Source organism: Alosa pseudoharengus, unplaced genomic scaffold (genome assembly GCF_046254945.1).
Source record: "Alosa pseudoharengus isolate Yale_2024_CS ecotype anadromous, Long Island Sound unplaced genomic scaffold, YU_APseudo_1.1 YU_APseudo_1.1_scf_18, whole genome shotgun sequence".
NCBI classification, from domain to species: domain Eukaryota; kingdom Metazoa; phylum Chordata; class Actinopteri; order Clupeiformes; family Clupeidae; genus Alosa; species Alosa pseudoharengus.
The window spans coordinates 18,169,648-18,189,782 of NW_027468650.1; the positions used below are offsets into that span (position 1 = coordinate 18,169,648).

At 43.8% G+C, this 20,135-nt stretch overlaps 1 protein-coding gene across 2 annotated transcripts in view; it reads left to right on the plus strand.

Annotated features, from left to right (window-relative positions):
• pard3aa (par-3 family cell polarity regulator alpha, a) overlaps positions 1-20,135 on the plus strand; it is a 281,887-nt gene that overhangs the window by 190,026 nt on the left and 71,726 nt on the right. For both annotated transcript variants that reach the window (XM_076290387.1, XM_076290388.1), the window contains one exon: positions 15,794-15,922. In XM_076290387.1, coding sequence (XP_076146502.1) covers positions 15,794-15,922 — 129 coding nt within the window. The remainder of the gene's footprint in view (positions 1-15,793; positions 15,923-20,135) is intronic.

Sequence of the window (20,135 nt, forward strand, 5' to 3'; positions counted from 1 at the left end):
GTTGTTGTTTGCCAGTGTGGTATGTGCCAGTGGTTGTGAGTGTTGTCCAGGAGTCCACACTGCCAAGCGGCACCTCTAGGGGTGTTGAACCCACACCCTCATCCTAGCAGCTCATCTGTCTTCATTACCAGACTCACTTGGAAAGCTAGAAAGCGCACTGTTGACATCTTCTATCTACCTGCTAGTATTGTTTAGCTCCATGTGCTCACATACATCATTCATTCTGCAGCATCCTATGTTTCCCTGACATTTTTTTTTCTCTCTTTCAACCAATTTTCAAAAGTTTTGCATGATGAATGAGTGGGCAAAGGTAGGGAAGGTGGTGAATAAGTGGCCATCTTATGATTGTGTGTGTGTGTGTGTGTGTGTGTGTGTGTGTGGTGGGGGGGTGGGTGTTCATTAAGCTGTAAAGTGGAAGCAGGCTCCCACTGGAGGTGTGTGGAGCTGCTGTCGTCGTGATGTTCCCTTTCACACTCATTACACAGCATGGCCCCCTGAGAACTCCCATCAGCCGGCAGCCCAACCAATGCCACACATTGCCACGACGATCACACACTCTACCCCACATATATCTGACAGGCCACGGGGGCCCTGCCAGCCCCTAACATAAGCCGAGAGCCACACTCTCAATCCTAATCATATAAACACACACACACACACACACACACACACACACACACACACACACACACACACACACACACACACACACACACACACACACACACAAACCTACACGTAAACATGCAAACAAACCCTGTGCTGCCTGTTTGGTCTCATTTGTGCAGTTTGCACCATCCTCATCAGTATGGACCTACTGTAGCACCCTCACCCCTCTCTTCCCCACTCCCTCTCTCTCGCTCTGCTTCTGTCCCTCATACATGCAACCACACACACCTATACGCAAGGGCAGAAAGTGGGAGAGACGGACTTTGTTTCCCTGTGGAGGCTCGGGAGTGTGAGTTTGGCATACGCCATTTCAAGCTCATCTGCATTCTGGGCTTAACACATTCTAAAGAACAGGCTAGCGGGATATCTAATTCAAAGCCTTGACTGAGGCTGAATTCACATTCAAGCATGAATTATTGCTGAATTATCTCTGTCCGTTTCAACAATGCCGCCCAAATAAATAGCAATGGAAAGAGGAAAATGTACAATTTGATTTGAAATGAACGTTTCTTCGTCCTCGTCTTTTAGTGTGAGATAACATTCTAATTTATATTGTCCTATAGTGTCACTAATTAAGTATTCTAGATATGCTCTGTTTGGCCTACTCTGAATAGCACTGACAGTCTGATATTCATGAGTGTTGTCTAGACCATATGAATAGGGCTTGATCTAGGCTGAACTCCAGAGATGATTGTGCATTGGTATGTCTGAGGATAGCATTTTAAAAACATGAAATACATAGAACTGATGGGAAAGAAGTAATGATTGGAAAAAAGTAAAAAAATATGATGATGAAGGGGTGTAATAAGAATAAATGGAGAAAACGCTATAGAAAAGAAAGGTAAAATGATAATGGCAACCCCCCACAGGCTCTCTTCTGAGAGGTGCAAATGAAACTGGTTCATAGTATCAGTGACCTCCTTCACAAAGGCATAATGCCCTAATGCAATAGGCTGTCAATGTGAATGGATAGTAATAAAGAGAGTGAAATATGAAGAAAAAAACACCCACTGCCAAAAAATGTCAGATCAGTGTGAAATGTCACAAATACTCATGCTTGTGTCTGTATGTGTGTGTGTGTCTGTGTCTGTGTGTGTCTCTGTCTGTGATTCTGTTTTGTCTATTTGTCTGTGTGAGCTGAAGCGTCTAGATATGTAATGTGAGAGGCATGCTATCATTTGTTGGGGCTGATCAGGTTTGTTTGCCATGAAGAGTCCTCACACACACAGGGGATGTCTGAGCACGATAGACAGACAGGAAAGTCAGACAGGTACCTGGTTCCTTTTTGGTCTTTGTTTTCCTGTCATTTTATTATGTGTGTGTGTGTGCATGTGCATGCATGCATATGTGTGTGGATGTATGTGTGTTTATCTGTGTGTATGTGTGTGTGTGTGTGTGTGTGTGTGTGTGTGTGTGTGTGTGTGTGAAAAATGGATGCGGAATGGAATGGACATTGCATTTTGCCTTTGTAGGACTTTTTGTCTCTGTCTGTCTGTCTGTCTGTCTGTGTTTTGTGTGTTTTGTGTGACTGTGTGTGTGTGCTTGTGTGTTTATATACATATGCGCATTCCTTACCTTTTTCAGAGGGTGGCGGTAGCAGTGTGATCCATCCTGCTGCTCAGCAGTGGACTGCACTGCAAGGGGGTGTGGGGTGAGGTCTGACTGGCTCATTGAGCTAGTGATGGAATAACTGAGTGCAACGGAGTGAACTGGGCCACATTAAAGAAGAGAGGAAGGGGTGTTTGTGCGTGTTCATTTCTCTCTCTCTCTCTCTCTCTCTCTCTCTCTGTGTGTGTGTGTGTGTGTGTGTGTGTGTGTGTGTGCATTAGAGCAGGGGGCTTTTTTCCTCAACATTGACCACATTTCGTCGAATAGGCCACACAGGCCTTGCAGGGACAAATCCATCCCCACATATCCCCCCTCCCCACCCACACATTCCGGCCCACTACTCAGGAGAGGCCTCTTTAGGCCAAATGGTACTCTTGTCCTTGCCAAAGTCTGCCCTTCAAGTCATGTCCCACTCATCCCCTAACATGAATCCCCTGCGCCCCACTACCAGCCTGACGGCTGGCACACGCCACGCTGTCATCTGACTGCCAGACTTGGAAAGACAGATCCTCTCCCCCAGGGCCGCTGATGTGCCTGAGGGGGATGGAGACACAATGGAGAGTGTGAGATGGGAAGAGGCTATGGGTGAAAGAGGATGATCACGAATGCCTCTCATCTCTCACACACCGTATTTTTAGCAGCGGAGCGAGTGCGTGTAGGACTTGACTGTGGTCGACAGCGGCAACTGGTTAGCGTGCATATGCTCATGAGTTCATGTGTGTGTAGCGTGTGTTTATTTATATCGTTCCACTGCCAGCATTCCATGTGAAGAAGTGCTTCCGAGTGAATGGAAGAGCCTTGCAGCACATGTGGTGGAAGCTCTCGCGACCCTGTTCATTAGCACGTAATGTCACATGCTAAGGCTTAGCTTTTTACACACACACACACACACACACACACACACACACACACACAGACAAATAAACACACACGATCAAAGACTTCAGTTAAGCATAACATTTGTGCTGAAAGACAACAATGGCTTTAGGAAAAGCATGCAAGCGCTAGCAATGAACTTACTATACATAACCACTTTTCGAAGATCAAAGCAACAGCTAGTCTTTATAGTTTCTAAGTCATGTTTTTTTGCAGTTAGTTAGTTAGCATTCTCAAATAAATGCATGGAGCACACATCATTTAGAGATGATTGCTCTCTCTTTGGCATGCTGATGGATGTGCCAAATGTAATCAAATCAAATCAAATATCATACCAAACATAAGGCTTGCAATATTTGAGCAGGTCTGTGAATATACAAAGCCCCATGATGAAATAATAACTTTATTACAGCAACCAGCAGTGTTTAGCGTTGTACAATACATATTCGTTCTCTTGGTCTCCCTTTGAATATCATGAGCCATTGAACAGTGGGCATCAGGGAGAGGGCAGTTGAGGGGGTGAGCAGTCTGAGCAGAGTGTCCACCATGTGAGCCATCCCATTATCCCCCTGCCAATCACCCCAGCCCCAGTGCACCATGGGGCCATGCTGCCCACAAGCCCCCACACAAAGTGATAATGGAGGTGGACCAAGGCACAAGGCAACCAGAACTGTATATATATATATATATATATATGTGTGTGTATGTATGTATGTATTTATGTACGTATGTAGAGATTGTGGATGCTTACATTAATTGTTGATATGTGGGGGTGGCAAAGAGGTGTTAAGGACATTTTGAGTTTGGTTGGGCTGAGTGCTTGAGATTAGATTATGTGCCCAAAGATAAGGGAAGGGGGCAGGTGAGGTGTGCGCTTATGAAAGTACGATACACAAACCAACAATGATTGATAAAAAATAATGACTTTTACCACACAGATCATTCACATGTAAAAGAGAACATTTACCTTTGAGATTTCTCTAGGTTGTTTTAATGGCATGCTTTTGTGGCAGGTCAAGTCATTCAATTGCTCCTGTCTGTTTTCATGTTCATTTAGTCTGCCGATCAAAATTTGAATGGGGTGTAATAATACCCTCCTAGGCTATCATTTGGTGTCATTTTGATAATTGTGTTTCAGCTGCTTATGAAGGAAATACTGGCCTGTCACCTGGGTGACCATTTCAGTGTTTATACTTACTTATCAAACACAACTTGGTTTGCCATACTCTTATGTGAGACAGAGAGAGAGAGAGAGAGAGAATTTATGTACGTATGTAGAGATTGTGGATGCTTACATTAATTGTTGATATGTGGGGGTGGCAAAGAGGTGTTAAGGACATTTTGAGTTTGGTTGGGCTGAGTGCTTGAGATTAGATTATGTGCCGAGGCTGCGTGACTTGGGGTAAGTTAAACATGGCTCAGAACCGATAGTGGGGTGGGGGAGCGAGGGCTCTGTCCAGCCTCCCTCTTTGGCCACTCGATGCAAATATGATGGGGCACCTCTGGATAGCCGTCACACCAGACAGTGGTAATTGCATTTAGGGAAGATTGCATCGTGCCGAGCCACGGAGCCCCCTGGGCCTTCGAGGACGACGAAGAGAGGGAATGGGGAAGTTCAGAGCTTAATTGAATCTGAAATCTTGTTGAAAATGAAACGCGATCCACCGTCACGATCAGTGCAGCCTAGACACATCGAACAGGCCCGGAATGTGGCTTAAATCCCTGAAGTGCCCTGACATGTTGGTGCAGCAGATTCGTAAGCTTATTGTGCTCCTTTGTAGTCTGTATTGAAGTGTGCATGTGTGTAACAGATGTATTTCTGAGCAGGTCTAATATGATTCGATCACTACCAAACTGGGCCACGGTCATTAAGTGGCTGAACTTCACTGTTGTTGGGTTTGATCTAGATTGTACTTCGTTAAGGGCAGGACTCTCATGCATGGGTGTTTTGTTCGCAGTTAGTGGATAATTATCTCTCCACATCTTGCCATACAGACTCATACACACATCACACACACACACACACACACACACACACACACAGGCCTGTACAATATTGCATTTCTTAGCTTGCAAGGGCTTTTCTTTTCCAAAGTAGATGAATAGTCCAGTAGCATTGATGCACCTGTAATGCTCTGAAGCTTGTTCATTGTCAGGGCCATTTTGCACTGCTGCATTTTGCTTTGTGTGTGCCCACAGCCAGACGTCCCAAAAGCCCACTGTGGTAATTATGTTTCTGATCAGCAGACGTTTCCCCCTGACTTCAGCTCTGCTTTGTAGTCAGGCTTTTGAGGATGTCATGTTCTTTTGATCAGCTGTAGCACAAAGTCTGTTCATTTTCATCATCCTCAGGAGAGAGAAATTGAACTAATGAAAGACATGAATCAATTCTCTCTCTCTCTGTCTCACATAAGAGTATGGCAAACCAAGTTGTGTTTGATAAGTAAGTATAAACACTGAAATGGTCACTCAGGTGACAGGCCAGTATTTCCTTCATAAGCAGCTGAAACACAATTATCAAAATGACACCAAATGATAGCCTAGGAGGGTATTATTACACCCCATTCAAATTTTGATCAGCAGACTAAATGAACATGAAAACAGACAGGAGCAATTGAATGACTTGACCTGCCACAAAGGCATGCCATTAAAACAACCTAGAGAAATCTCAAAGGTAAATGTTCTCTTTTACATGTGAATGATCTGTGTGGTAAAAGTCATTATTTTTTATCAATCATTGTTGGTTTGTGTATCGTACTTTCATAAGCGCACACCTCACCTGCCCCCTTCCCTTATCTTTGGGCTGATTTGTGGAGAGATCTCTTGGACACATGCATCTGATCTGTCTGACTAAGTCCACAGAATGGAATGAAGGGCCTTCTACACTCGTTTCTCATAAGCTTGGTGTAATTCTCTCTTTTATAGCATTTGATAATGAAAACATCTCTCTCCATCTCCCGCTCTCCCCCCCCCTCTCTCTCTCTCTCTCACTGCAAGTCTGTCTGTCTGTTGGCCTGCCTATCAGGGATGAGCAGAATGTCTGAGATGTCAGAGCGTAAATAGCAGACAGAGCATCGCCACTAATATCCCCTCCTCTATACACACACACACACACACACACACACACACACACACACACAATCATCATGATCTTGAACAACTGATCCATATTGGCAGTGTCAGTGGGCTGGAGGGTTATTTTTTTACCTCTACTGACTAACAAGCTCAGGAGCGAGGCAGAGAGAGTGTTAATATCAGCGCTCGTCCTGCCGTCTCATCTCCATGTCCTTCCACCTATCCTTCAGTCTCACCCCCCCCCCCCCTCCTACCCCACCCCGCCCCACCACTCCCCCCCAGTGCTGCCCTTGAGATTCACTCTGGCAGACAGGAGGAGCTCTCTTGTCTCCCTCTGCATTCTGTGAGTTTGTATGTCACGGATCAAGGGTTCAGGTATCTTTTCCCTTGATGCCTAAAATGGGATTGTGTGTGTGTGTGTGTGTGTGTGTGTGTATTTATTTGTGTTTGTGTGTGTGTGTGTGTGTTTGTTGTGTACGAACTGCTGTCTGTTTGTGTACATGTGTGTGTGTTTGTTTGTGTGTGTCTGTTTGTCTGTCTGTCTTTGTCTGTCAGAGTGTGTCTGGAGTATGGGTTTGCATGCATGTGTTTGTACAGTATATGATTGCACAGTAGTAATTCTGGTCTTTCCTCCCCAGAATGTCTACATGTTTCCCAGATGATCTGTCTGTAATGTGGGTGACCAATGATATTGTCTTCTGGCGTATATCCATGTTTTTACGTTTGAAAGGTCCTTTTTACTTTTGGTGGTCACTGGGGATGTGTACTTTATGATGTGTGTGTGTGTGTGTGTGTGTGTGTGTGTGTGACAGAGAGAGAGAGAGGGTGGGTAAGATAGCGAGAGATACAGGATGAGAAAAAGCACTAGTGATCAAACCCACGCCATTAAGTATGTAGGGTGTGCTGGCATATCTAGGTCACATCCTGTGGCACCTTCATCCCCCAAGAGCTCCTCCTCTGTCCTTCATCTTTGTCTGGTGTGACAGGAATGACTGCAGCCTGCTCTGGCAGAGAGGTCGGGGAGGGTCAGGATTAGTCTATGTCCTGTCACTGTTTGTGTTGATGTACATTTTTTTAGTATAAACATTATTAGAGCAAAGCATCATAGACTATTCCATTTAAATATCATATTTGCCTTCTGTTTCACAATGTTTTTCCCCTCTTAGCTCCTTTTCCCTCCCTAACTCCCCACTGGTTTCAAAAAGCAGTAGGGATCACTCTTTTTAGTGCTGACTGACGGAGCATGTGTGTGTTTGTGTGTGTTGGTGTCCTCCTGAACGCGGCAGTGCTGTTATTGTACTGTATACAGGAGACCCACATTGCTTACGTTTGAGAGCTATGAAACGCATTTCTAAATATATCCAGCAATATTTACATTGGAATGAGCCAATTCAATCACCCGCGTCGAAAAGCCTGACTTCAAAGTTTCCTCTCCAGCAAGTCCAGCCAGATGATTTATTAGGAACATTAAATGCAATCATGTTCTGCTCTTTTTCTCCGTCATAGGTGCAGATGTATGGCTTTGTGAAATATGGCGATCCGCTAGCCGCTATTGGGACACCTTGCTTGTTAGCTTTCAGACATGGCAGCCTGTAAACAGCTGCTATATTTCACAGCCTAATTGGGCTGATGGTGATTTAGCAGTGAGGGGCCTCCCGTACGTCCCCTGGGGGAGGTGGGGAGTTGGGCGTCTCCTGGGTCGTGTGTCAGCCCGTGGCCCCAGTCCTATGGTCCTTTAGTCATGGTGCTATGGCTTCGGCTTAAAGGGGAGTACCCCATTGTCTAGTAGGTTCATTCTTTTTTTTGTTGTTGTTCAATAAATCCAGACTCATGTGCAATTTGATACTAGTTGTCATTGTGGAAGCATTTGTTGTGATGACAGCCTGTTATTTAACACTTTAAAGGTTTTTCTAGGCTACCATCTAGCTTCTCCCCCAGACTCTTTACGTGTAGCCGATCAAACAAAGTATTTCCTTATTTGTTTTTTATTGCACAACAGAGTAAGCATATATCCCAAATAAATCACTATTTATAATGAGAACACATACATAGATTTAAAAATGTTCGGTGTCTGTGAGCATGTGAATATGCATCCCTTTGCATATCACAGATCAGACTACCAGTGTATGGATAAAATGTTCCACCATGGAGGCATTGGCAAAAATGGAAGTTGCCATCAGCAATCAGGACAAAGAAGGTTAGGGAAAAAGGTTTATCTTTCTCAGAATTGCAACGGTTTCCCTGGAAACCTGCTGGGTTCTTCAATCCAATAGAACATTTCGGCAAATTGCATAATTACTAAGGAGGAAACATTAATGGTCATTTCAGTTTCTGACTACGTAAAACAAATCCACTTTGCAATGTTCTTTTTAGGGTAATGTCCAAATGCACTGAAATGTAGTGATCCCAGACCCAGGTGGTGCATACTGTAGTAAATGCATAAAAACATTTAGAAGAAACACTGGCAATTTGCAGAATAGTCATGCACATTTTTTAGTCATCGTGTGCTTTTCACATCTATACTATAAGTAGCAATCAGTGTGTGTTCATTTTAATGAAACCTAGAAAGAGGCAGTTAAGGATTATCTAAACAAATGTGATGCAGCCTTAGCGAATACTGGGCAGATCACCTATTCTACAGAAACCCAGGAATTAACCAATTAACATGTTTATATGCTTATATATTTTTTTTGTTTCCATTTGGCACACATTCTTGTCCAAAGAAATGTTTTGTATGCAATGAATGTCTGTGTCTTTGGGAAGAGGTTCAACAACTAGGTTGTCACTGTTCCATAAATGATCTGCGTATGTAGCACCGTGCTTGGATCTGGCAGAGGTGAGAGGAAAGGTGTTCTTGGAAGGCAGCAAAGGCAAACAAAAATAACTCATTGTTTCCTCTCATGCCAGGTGAAATGTTGTGACAAACTGCTGTCAAAGTGTCATTTAGCGAGATGTACTTTAGATGGAGCAAAAAGAAACTGTGGGTGTGTGTCAGGGTGACTGGAGGGAGAGAGAGAAGGGGAGAAAGAGAGAGAGGGAGAGAGATTGATTCTCTACAGGACAACCGATTTTGCTGAAAGCCCTTCGGAGTAATCCCATGAATATATTCATTCAGGCGAGATCCCCTCTGGTTGCCAGCGCTGGCTCACCGTGGCGACCAGCAGGTTTCATTCACTGTTCATTCCTCTTATTATTGTCGCAAACCATGAAAAAAAGTCAGCACGGGTGTCCATCTGTCTGAGGCCTCTCTTCTTCTCTTCTACCTCCCCTGCTCCTCCACACACACACACACACACACACACACACACACACCTTCCTGTCCTGTCGGGAGCAATATAGTGGGAATAGGGTTGAGCGTAAAAGGCCGACACCAACCGCCACTTGCTCTCCTGAGGTGATGCTGCGCTGTGTGTGTGAGGTTGCTACGGAGACGCTTGGCGTGCGCACACGTTTCTCTCTTTTTTTTTTTTAAAGGTTTGACAGTGAAAATGCTGACTGACGCTAGAAGCCCAGGATAATGAGATCCGCAGGGACAGAGAGAGGGGGAGAAGTAATCGCCGGGTGGTTGTATATAGCATAAGCATGAGCCTGACACTACTGTGCACACACTATTCTGACCCAGAGCCCTGTTGAGGTAGTCAGGGAAACTAGTGGCTGTAGCGACGGCAACCAAACCAGAGATCAGATCACTATGATGATGATGATGATGATGTTCCTTCTAACAAAGGGTTAATTCATAGGTGCCACCTACTGTACGTCACTATCAAATAGAGCGCTTTTACGAAGGAAACCCATGCTAAAATAAAACTCTGTAGTCACGAATTTGATTGTGTTGGTATGAATATATGTAGTATGTAATTTCTAAAGTCTAAAAAAATATATACTAACGTCTTAGAAACGTTGTAAAATTATTAAAATAGATTAAGAAAGCCACCGCTATGTTGATATACTATGGTTAGATTGATTTGTTTAGATCCAGTGAAATTGCTGCCTTGACAACGCTACGTCATGGCTTCGGTACTCCATACGTACCAACGGTAGGTTGGCATCACTCTCTCTGTGTCATACTCTATCCTACTGTGTCACCTATGCACTCCCTTTCTCTCTCCCTCGCTCTGTCTCTCCTCAATGACTCTCGTTCTTTCTCTTAGTCTTCCAGTCTCTCTCTATCCTTCTTTCTCGTCTCTTCTCTTTACCTTGCCCTCATTATGTTTTTGCTCAATATGTCTCTCTGTAGCTATGCTCTGAATCTCTCACCGCCCTGAGGTACTCAGCCCTGGTATTCAGCACCACGAGAGGCACAGAGGACGGATCCAACTATCTCTCTCTCCTACTAACAAGATGTTATTAAAATTACATGCCGCTTCCTGGGCTGGCTGGCTTTAGGAAAGGAGGAGGAGAGAGAAAATGAGAGAGGGCTAGAACTGAAAGAAACAGATTTAATCCAACTCACTGTTCTGTGTCTAAGCAGTGGTATAGAGAAGGGGAGTGTCTGTTGTCTAGATAGCAGTTTATACATAGTATATTTAAGTTTATCTCAAAGTATTTTTACATACATGTACAGATAACATAATGTGCATCATATTGTATCCATATAATATTCATATTTATGTTTAAAGCTATTGTTGGAAAGTTAACATCTTATATTTTAACTATGCTTGATTGGAATTCTGATCCCTATCAGACCAGATCAAATGACTTGACATGCACCAGTCCTCATATTCATTCTGTGCAGGGAAAGTCAGTATTTTGCTATAATGCATAGATTTGTTTTTGTCTTACCTTAGTGTTCATTTAGCAAAATATCAAAACAACCCTGTCCCATCACTAAGAAGGGCCACTCACACACACAGACACACACACACACACACACACACACAACACACACACACACACACACACACACACACACACACACACACACACACACACACACACACACACACACACACACACACACACACTGTATCAAAACACAGAATCTCCCATCAAAGCACTCTCCCATTTTAACCATTGTAAAACCTAATTGCTTTAATTGGCTGTTTGGATAATGGACCCATTCTTTAGTCCAGTCGAAGCTTGACTTTGCTTTTTTGGTCTATTTTTTGGCAACCACACTGGTTGATGATGTTCCCTGGCTAGCTCATGTTTGTAGCTGTGCACTAATGTTAAGCATCCTGGAGCCATTCAGTGCATTACTAGGCTGTAAATCAATAAGGAAAATATATGGTGGCATCAGACAGTACACTGGCCTGTGTCTACTGTATACATTGATATATGGTGATGTAAAATATTGAGTAGAGCATGTACACCGGAGTGCTGCTTGTTAAATAAAGGAGGAAATATAGAGTAGTGCCTGAGTTCAATAACAGCTCTTTTATGAAGATGATGTCTGTCTGATGAGCCAGTGATTTAGATGGAAGAACGAACTGCATGATGAACAGCAGAGGACAGAATCGAAATGGGAGTCTGTGTACATTCTTTGGAGTGACTGGATTTTTCATCAAAATCCAACTGTAAGGGCATCAGTAATTAATTAATACCTGTGTGTGGGTGTGCTTTTGCTGAAAGCCACCTTCATAATGTTGCTTTGGTTTATGGTGTTTGTGTGTGTGTAAACTGGGCCATTACTCCGTAATGCCTTGCGCTATGCTGTAAAATGTTGGCGTTTGACAGCTACAGTGTCACCTGCAATGAAAGTGATTGAGGAGATGGCCTTGCGTGACAGCAGAAACAGGCACACGCTGTAATGCCTTGATGACAGGGCTCGGTGAAACACGTTGTGGTGCATTAAGGTACGATCGGTTCCTTTTGAACAGCCACATCATTCACACTCAGGGGTGCTGCTGTGTTGGTGTGTATGTGTATGCATGTGCATGTGAGTGTCCCTGTTGTACCTTGATTTGTGTGTCTTGAGGCCTTTAATGGAGTACATATATTTTTGAAAGTTGGTTCTTTGTTAAGTGTAACTGGTCCTTGAGGTGCACATGCACCAGTCCATGGTGGGGTCTTCTCTTTTGTACTTACATTGAGACACATCATATCTTTTTTTTTCAATTGTTAACTCTGCTCTACTCCCTTCCTCACTTCCTCTCTCTCTCTCTCTGTCTATCATGCGAGTTCTCAGTCTCTCTCAGGTGGTTTTGTTTTGCTGCCAGCAGGAGTTTATGTATTCATTAGTCATAGCTGTCATTTTAGAGGCAGGGGGAGAGGTGCTTAGCAATGGGCCATTACGCTGGGCTTCATCTCTCTCTCCTCTCTCTTTCTCTTTCCCTCCACTGGAACAGAGTGTTCTAAAGGGGAATGTTGCTATTGGTGAGAGAGGAGCAACCATCGGAAATACAGATGCCCTCATTAGCACATCAGCTAGCTCCCATCTCAAAAACACCATTCGACAAACACGTTAGACCAAGATTCGCGCTTACTTGATGTCTGCTAAGGGTCTCGAGAAAAGTCTTTTTATATTCTCACAATGGACTAATAGCATACAACTGTTGGTCAAAAAGATTAATTATGTGCTATGTATAAAGATTTTTCCTTCATTTTAAAGAGCCTGACTTCAATGCATCTCTGCTGGAATGGCTAGAACTACTGGCACAAATGAATGAATTTGATGAATTTAAACTGTCCATCACCGTTGCCTTTCTTCGCCCACAGTGAAGCCTTCTTTGTTACCGTAATTGAGTATTCAAGTCCAGTGGGGAGCCGTGGCCTGGCTTGTTAGTTTAGATCAGCGAATTGTTTGGGACGGGAGTTCACAGGCTCTTTTTCAAATAGGATAATCACCCAGGGAAAAGTCTGCTCACTCATGGGTGAGAAGTTGCCCTCTAGAGTACGGGCCGCAGTCAATGTCTCAGTGTCAGAGACATCGTTTGCTCTTAGAACACATGCATGTCCACACAGGCATAAATTCAGACATGCGTAGACCACCACATGCATTAAGTCTCAGGTTGTGTCCAGATGATATATAATATATAACTGTCACCATGACAGATGACGACTTGGAGTGGAATGGAATGATTTGAATGGATTAACTGGGCATGGCATTGCAGATTGGAGTATGCTAAGATCCAAGATCAATGAGACTAGGTGGCAATCTTTGGGAGTTGTGATGCCTCATATGCTGGGGTCACAGTTCACCATACAGTGCAAATAAAACTCAGTCCAACAGGTTGTCCAGGCCCATGTCTGTATCGGCTGTTTCCATTTTGTTAATGACAATTATCCATAGTGTCTCAAGTGACACTGAGGTGAAAGTTAGACATGAAGTCAATGTCCTACAATTTAACAGGTTCAGGTTCAACAATCTGCAAACTCCCTATAAGATAAGAATATATTTTTCTGTTTTTATCACCAATCCGCATTCTGCGTTTCTTATAATTTCTTGTGATGGCTTTCAGAGAGAAGTATTTATTTTCTGTTTGCTTGTGTTCTCCTTGTGCCTTTGTGGTTGGCAAGCAAAGAAGATGTGGATAGATTAGGAAAGAGGCAGATGAGGTGAACGGGGATATTTTAATGGAAGTCCTTGAAGTGTGTTGGAGAAGGTGGTAGGCTGGACACTGTGATAGATTTAGTGTTGATATTATTAGCCTCAGTGTGTCTGAGAGTTGTGCCTGGGCTGTGGCCATTTGTTGATTAATTAATCAGGTAATGTACAGTATCTCTGGCACAGAACCCTCAGGTTAGAAACAGCACTTTTTTATGTTTTTCACTCATTTGCTATGGGTGAATATTACTTTCTCTTTCCCTGTGTCTCTCAGTAAAATAACGACAATTTGGAAAAAACAACCTCAATTTCATGATTATATTTACCATGGGCACTTGTCTGAGGTAGTGCAGGTTGTAAAGGAGGAAGCAAGATAAGTTTGTATTCTCAAGGCAACAAAGGACGAGGGGGAAATTGAAACAAATAAAATAACAGAGAGGAGAAGAGTGCAATTTGGATAAAAGGCTGGTCGTTCAAACTCAAATACTGCTGCCATTCCATATGCATACAACAGAAACAAGAAAGGCATTCTTATCCATCTTATTTATGTAGTACTACTTTGATCAATGAAGATTTTCATAATGATTATGAAGGTGTGTGGCCGTAGAATGGGGCATCATGTAAAACGCAAACAATCGATAACAGTCGGGCAGAATCCATGATTACATTTATTGAATTCCCTCACTCCTGCACCTCCATATGTAGATCCATACACATTCAGCAATTGCCTTATCTTGACAAAGAGTTTCACTGCAGGCAACAATAATTCACTCCTGTATTATTGTATATTCACTGACTCTCAAATTAACAGAGACAGACAGACATATTTAGCCTTGCCAGGGTTTTTATAATTGGATTGGCGCTTGGTCCCACATCCTTGAGTAACCCACAAACCACAGGAGTTGTCACCCGTTACAATTCCTTCTTTCCCTCCTGTGCACCAAGCTGTCCCTATGCATCAGCAGGATATGACATCAGGAGGAAGTATTTAGCATTACCACGTTACCCCCCACCATGCACTGCAGTCTACCCTCTTAGCCCTCCAGGCCTGCACTGAAAGCAGCTTGGTTCCTGAGAAGGCCATTTAAATGGCATTCTCCCAGCACAGCATCTGCTGTCCAAGACCACATCCTGGACCACAGCAGACCAGTGATTAACTATGGATTTCCACTTTTATCTATGAAGAGCTAGGGGGTAGCCATCATCCTGGGTTAACCGTTCTTCCTTTTTCTCCCCGCCCGCTCAGATGTGCACGCCGTTTATTTATTTTGTGATATTGTGTACGTAAACACGCACACACACACACACACACACACACACACACACACACACACCTACAGTATGTATACACATCCTTCCTTCCGTGGTGCGTATGTCAGTAGTTGTGGATACTTAAAAACAGTGGGTCAGCAAAACATTTGCAGTGACTGAAAAATATAAAGATTTTGCACTGATCTTTGCAGCCATGTTGATATGTTCCTCCCTTTGTCACTGACGCTTAACATTAAGTAAAGTTGCTCTTCTCTGTGCACATACTACATTGAAACTATAACCCTTGTCAGCTCTTCTCTTTGCCCACAAATCAAACAGACTAGAGCGTCTGGTTATAAAAACTATAACAAGCCACCTTATTCTCTCCCTGTCTGGCAGAGCTCAATTACTAAGACGCAAACCTGACTCTTGCTCTTGCAGTCAGTGTAAATAAGGTGATTTGACAGAGCGTGGAAAAAGTTAATATTGGAGATGCAGCATTAAATATATATATTTAGTCTGTGCATTGCACAAAAAGTTTCCAATGCATTTTTATTTTGGTGAGTTTACTTAGAGGTGGATACATTTCAAAGTATCTGAAGTCATCACACCTGCTCAGACGAGCAGGGGAAAATGCGACAGGAGCTGACAGTTTAATTTCCTGCTGGAATTTCCAGCGAGTCACATGAAGAGGAAGAACTCGGTGATAATAACAGCTCAGTAATAACAGAGAGCTTTTTTCGGTGCCAGGCTCCTGTGTCTGCCAGCCTGCACCTCAGCTCAGACTGGTCCCATATATTTATGTCCCCTCGTCCTTTATCTTCACAGGTTTGGCAAGCACAGAAAAGATGAGAAGCCTGGAGACAAGATGGAACGCAAGGGGTCTAGTAAGTCCAAGATGGAGGACACACAGGTCTCGGAGGAGGAGACTCTGCGAATGCGGCTAGAGCAGGAAAGGTGAGCTTGTACCCCACAGAGCCACTTCAGAGTTCATTCCATTCCTCTCCTCTCCTCTCTTCTGTTCTCCTGTTTTGCTTTGCTCAGAGCTCCGTAAAAAAAAATATATATATAAAGAGCCTCTCAATTAAGTAGAATGCCAGTGCCTGGAAAATGAGCTAACTGCTTAATTAACTAAATGGTATTGAGGGAGGCGAAATTCTGGGAAAGCATTTTGAATGTCAGGAGTAAACCACCAGGCTTGTTTTTATATATACAACAATGCATTAAATTGGTCATTTATGGATTGTTACTTTTTGGGGGCTATTGGATACAAATCACTAATGGCCCTGATTCTGCTGTGTGTGTGTGTGTGCGCGCGTGTGTGCGTGTGTGTGTGTGTGTGTGTGTGTGTGTGTGTGTGTGCATGTGTGTGTGTGGCCGTAAGTCAGGTATGCATTTCTTTCTGCTACTTCTGTGAAACACATTGCCGTGTGCAGTATTTCTTCTCTCTACTTTTCTTTAACGCACTGTTGCCTTTTGACCGATCAGTTGGCTTTGACTTAAACGGTAGCTTTTCTCACTTCCAAAACTCTCCTCTTCAAATGTGTACAGTCCCATTTTGATTTGTCTGTTCCTGTGAGGCTTCCAGATAGATACAGAGAGGGGCCGGTCATGGCCATTGTTCTACATAGAGGCAAATTAACTTGGTTACAGAGCCTCTGTTTGGTAATTGAGAGCGATTGAAAAGCCACAATAGCAGTAACGGCGACTCATAGCAGAGAGTGACACGCGGACAATAGTGTCAGTGCCCGCTCAATGGAACATCTGCACCTCCGTTTCCAATCCGAGCAGCATGTCTTGACCGCAGCTCAGGCTAGTCTAACATGCATAGGGAGCCTCTTTCTGGCCTGCAGCCCAGCAAATTATCATGGTCCCCTCGCTCCACTCCCCTCCACCCCAGCCTACCCTAGCACCCCCCCCCCCCCCCCCCCCACCTCCCCGGGGAGGCTCCAGCCGCTGCCACTCCAGCTGTCCATTGTGTCGCTTCCTAGAGCTCATCTTGAGTGTTGCAACGGAAAAACAACAGAGCGTGTGTCACATAAACTTCACACATACACACAGGCCTTGCATGGAGCCTCCCTGTATCTAAGCCGTATTTGTCTGGGCCCAGTCTTGCATAGAAATCTCATTCTCCGTTTCACTTCCTCCTTCTCTCTCTTTTTCTATCCAGTGAAACCTTGCTTTTTTTTTTGCATTTCAAATGAAAACAATCCCTTTTTTTATTTATTCTTTTCCTTTCTCCAAGACTGCCGTCATTCAACCATGCCCAAATATTCCTGTAGTTAATGGAAAGGAATCCCAGGGGGCTTGCTCCTTCAGTGATAATAAACCAGGCTGCCCACGGGTGATAATGACACAGTAAACTGCCAACAGGAACAAACTCACAACACGCCACACCCACAAGCTCAGATTTCAATAACAAACCAGTCTTACTCCAAGCATTTCAGATAGCACATATCCCTGAGCATCCCTAAACCTACAGTATGGCACATTATCTTCTCATTTGGTGCAATGGTTTATCTTGGCTCTCTCTCTAGCTAGAGCTTTGTTCCCATGGCAATTTCAGCATGCAAGCATGTATTTCACTCAGTGTGTATGTGTGTGTGTGTGTGTGTGTGTGTGTGTGTGTGTGTGTGTCAATATGTGTGCTGTATTATATTAGTAATTACTTATTTTAGTAATTTTAGTAATTACTGTTTTTAAAGGAGCAAAGAGAATCACTTTTTGGAGTTATTATTTGGGTATAACGTCATGTATGTGAGGTATAACGTTGGCTTGTTGTAGCCCACTAGTTCACTTACATTGTGCACAAATTTCAGCTTAAGGCATGCTACACTGTGATCAACGACAATCGGCCAGAGTGGCTTGACCGTCTCTGAGGGGTTATCAGATTTATGAATGAGAGTTTCCACCAGCACACATCTCTCAGCCAAATGTCCATTCCCCTTGCAAAGGACATTCTGAGGTAAAGATGGGCTATGGCCAAACTCCCTGGCCCCTGCAAGTCAGAGAGTCGTTAATTCACACGGACATCCTGACAGGTGCTTTTAGCATTTAGTAAGAGGAGTCACACAAAAGGTTAGCAACGAATTAATTCCTTTAACCTCACCATCATTACCCTGTTCTATTTCTGGACTCTCTCTCTCTCTCTCTCTCTCTCTCTCTCTCTCTCTCTCTCCAAAGCAAGGTTGTATTGTCGCTCTAGACTTTCTTAAAATGTTTACAGAACCCATGACGGACACCTGGCTTTGGCTGAAATTCTTTATAACTTTGATTTTGCATTAACCAATAGAGCCACTAAATTCCATCTGGTCAACATACTCCAGATAATGGAGTCTCCAAATAATGGAAAGAATGAATATTGTAAGTCATAAAAGGCAAGTGCCTAATCCTTGGGTGAGGATGATGAGGCAGCTTCATCAGGGGCATTTGTTTTGCCATAATCTGGCAAATTGTAAGCAGCTGCTAGCCTGCTGACTGTGTCCTGGGCTTTTTCCTGCCCTCATCAAAGTCGTCATTCAGAGCTGAAACACCCACATGTGCACACACACACACACACGCACACACACACACACACACACACACACACACACACACACACACACACACACACACACACTATGTCCATTCACGCATAGGCACATACCCTTATTCACATATGCACATGGCATGCACCTTCCTACACACATACACATTTGTCATTACAAGCCTTGTTTACTCCACCAGTGGATGGGCACAGCCCCTCTCTGGGCCTGATTGGGCTTGACTGAAGGGGACCACCATGGGAAACCTCCATTTGGTGACTCATGTTGAGCCACACTGGATGTGGGAGGGAGAGACACAAAGCAGAGCCTAACGCTCCACATCAATCATCCTAAGAGCAGAGCAGGCAAAACCAGGTCATTCGCCATTTATGTCCTGATGTTGTTGAGAATCGCTGTGTTCTCACTTGGATGAAAAATATTAATTCTTAAAAGCCAAAGCATTTCTTACAAGTGACTAGATGTGAAATAGCATGGCCATTTCTAGTATGAGAAGATCCCACAGATCCCACAGACACAGTTTTTTTTTTTTTTGGCCTTGCTGCTAAAGCGCTAAACACACACTTCTCAATTTCAGTGTCTCACACAGTGGACAGTGATGCCATTTGTCTTCATCATGTCTAGGACGCCTGTGTCTGAAATCCTTGCCTTCCATCACCACCGACTCCTCCTAGTGCTGCCTTCCTGCCTATCTAGGTCTCGCCCACTTAGTGCTGAAGTCCCCACTGTCTGTGTGCTAGCCCAGTCAGCAGGAGCTTGTCAAGAGTGTTTCATCTTTTAAAGTGGGGCTGCCCATACCAGCAGAACAAAGAGAATAGTGGATATAAAAAATTGTACACCGGACATTGAGAGGGAGAGAGAGAATAATGTGCGGACATGGTAGCAGTAATGTCACCACCTGACAACCAGTCAGTCCGGGTTAGATTCCCAGTCCCACCGTTGCAAGTTCATGTCGCTTTGGATAAATGTGTCTGCTAAATGCCAGTCAACTCTAACTCAAACATAAAAAAAAATACATGTGCCCTATGACTGATTGCCTATGATTTTTTGTATACGTGTACCTCAGCCCACCTGATATGGTGGGAATTACACAGTAATCCCACACAGGACTTTCCCCTCACTTAAACAAGCTGTGCTTTATAGTTACAGTTCCCTATTGCCCCCTTTATTTCCAGAGCTGCCACTGTGTTTTAGAATTCACAGTCCATATCTCTCCACTCGGCCATTATTCCCCCGGCCACCCCTTTGTCACGTTTTTTTCTACTGTCAGGAGGGAGCAATTAGCATTGGGAGTTCAAAAGGAGATCTGACAAACTGATTGCTGGCTTGATTATATTTGTAATTATATTGATTGTCGTCTAGAAGCTAAATGTGATTATCAGGACCCTCCGATTTAGCCAATTATTTGCCTGATGAAATTACACTGTGCTGGAACAAAGTGTCAACACAGGGGCCATTGTCTCAGTGCGCTGAGTGTGGCTGGAACCGCCCCCTCACACACTGCTATTCAATAACTTTTTGGTCTCTTTCACCTCACCGAGTTTGGCTCAAGGAGATGGTGCATAGCTACATATAGTTTTCGACGAGTCGGCAAGGCGTACACTCTGATGAAATGGCATGAATGTTTT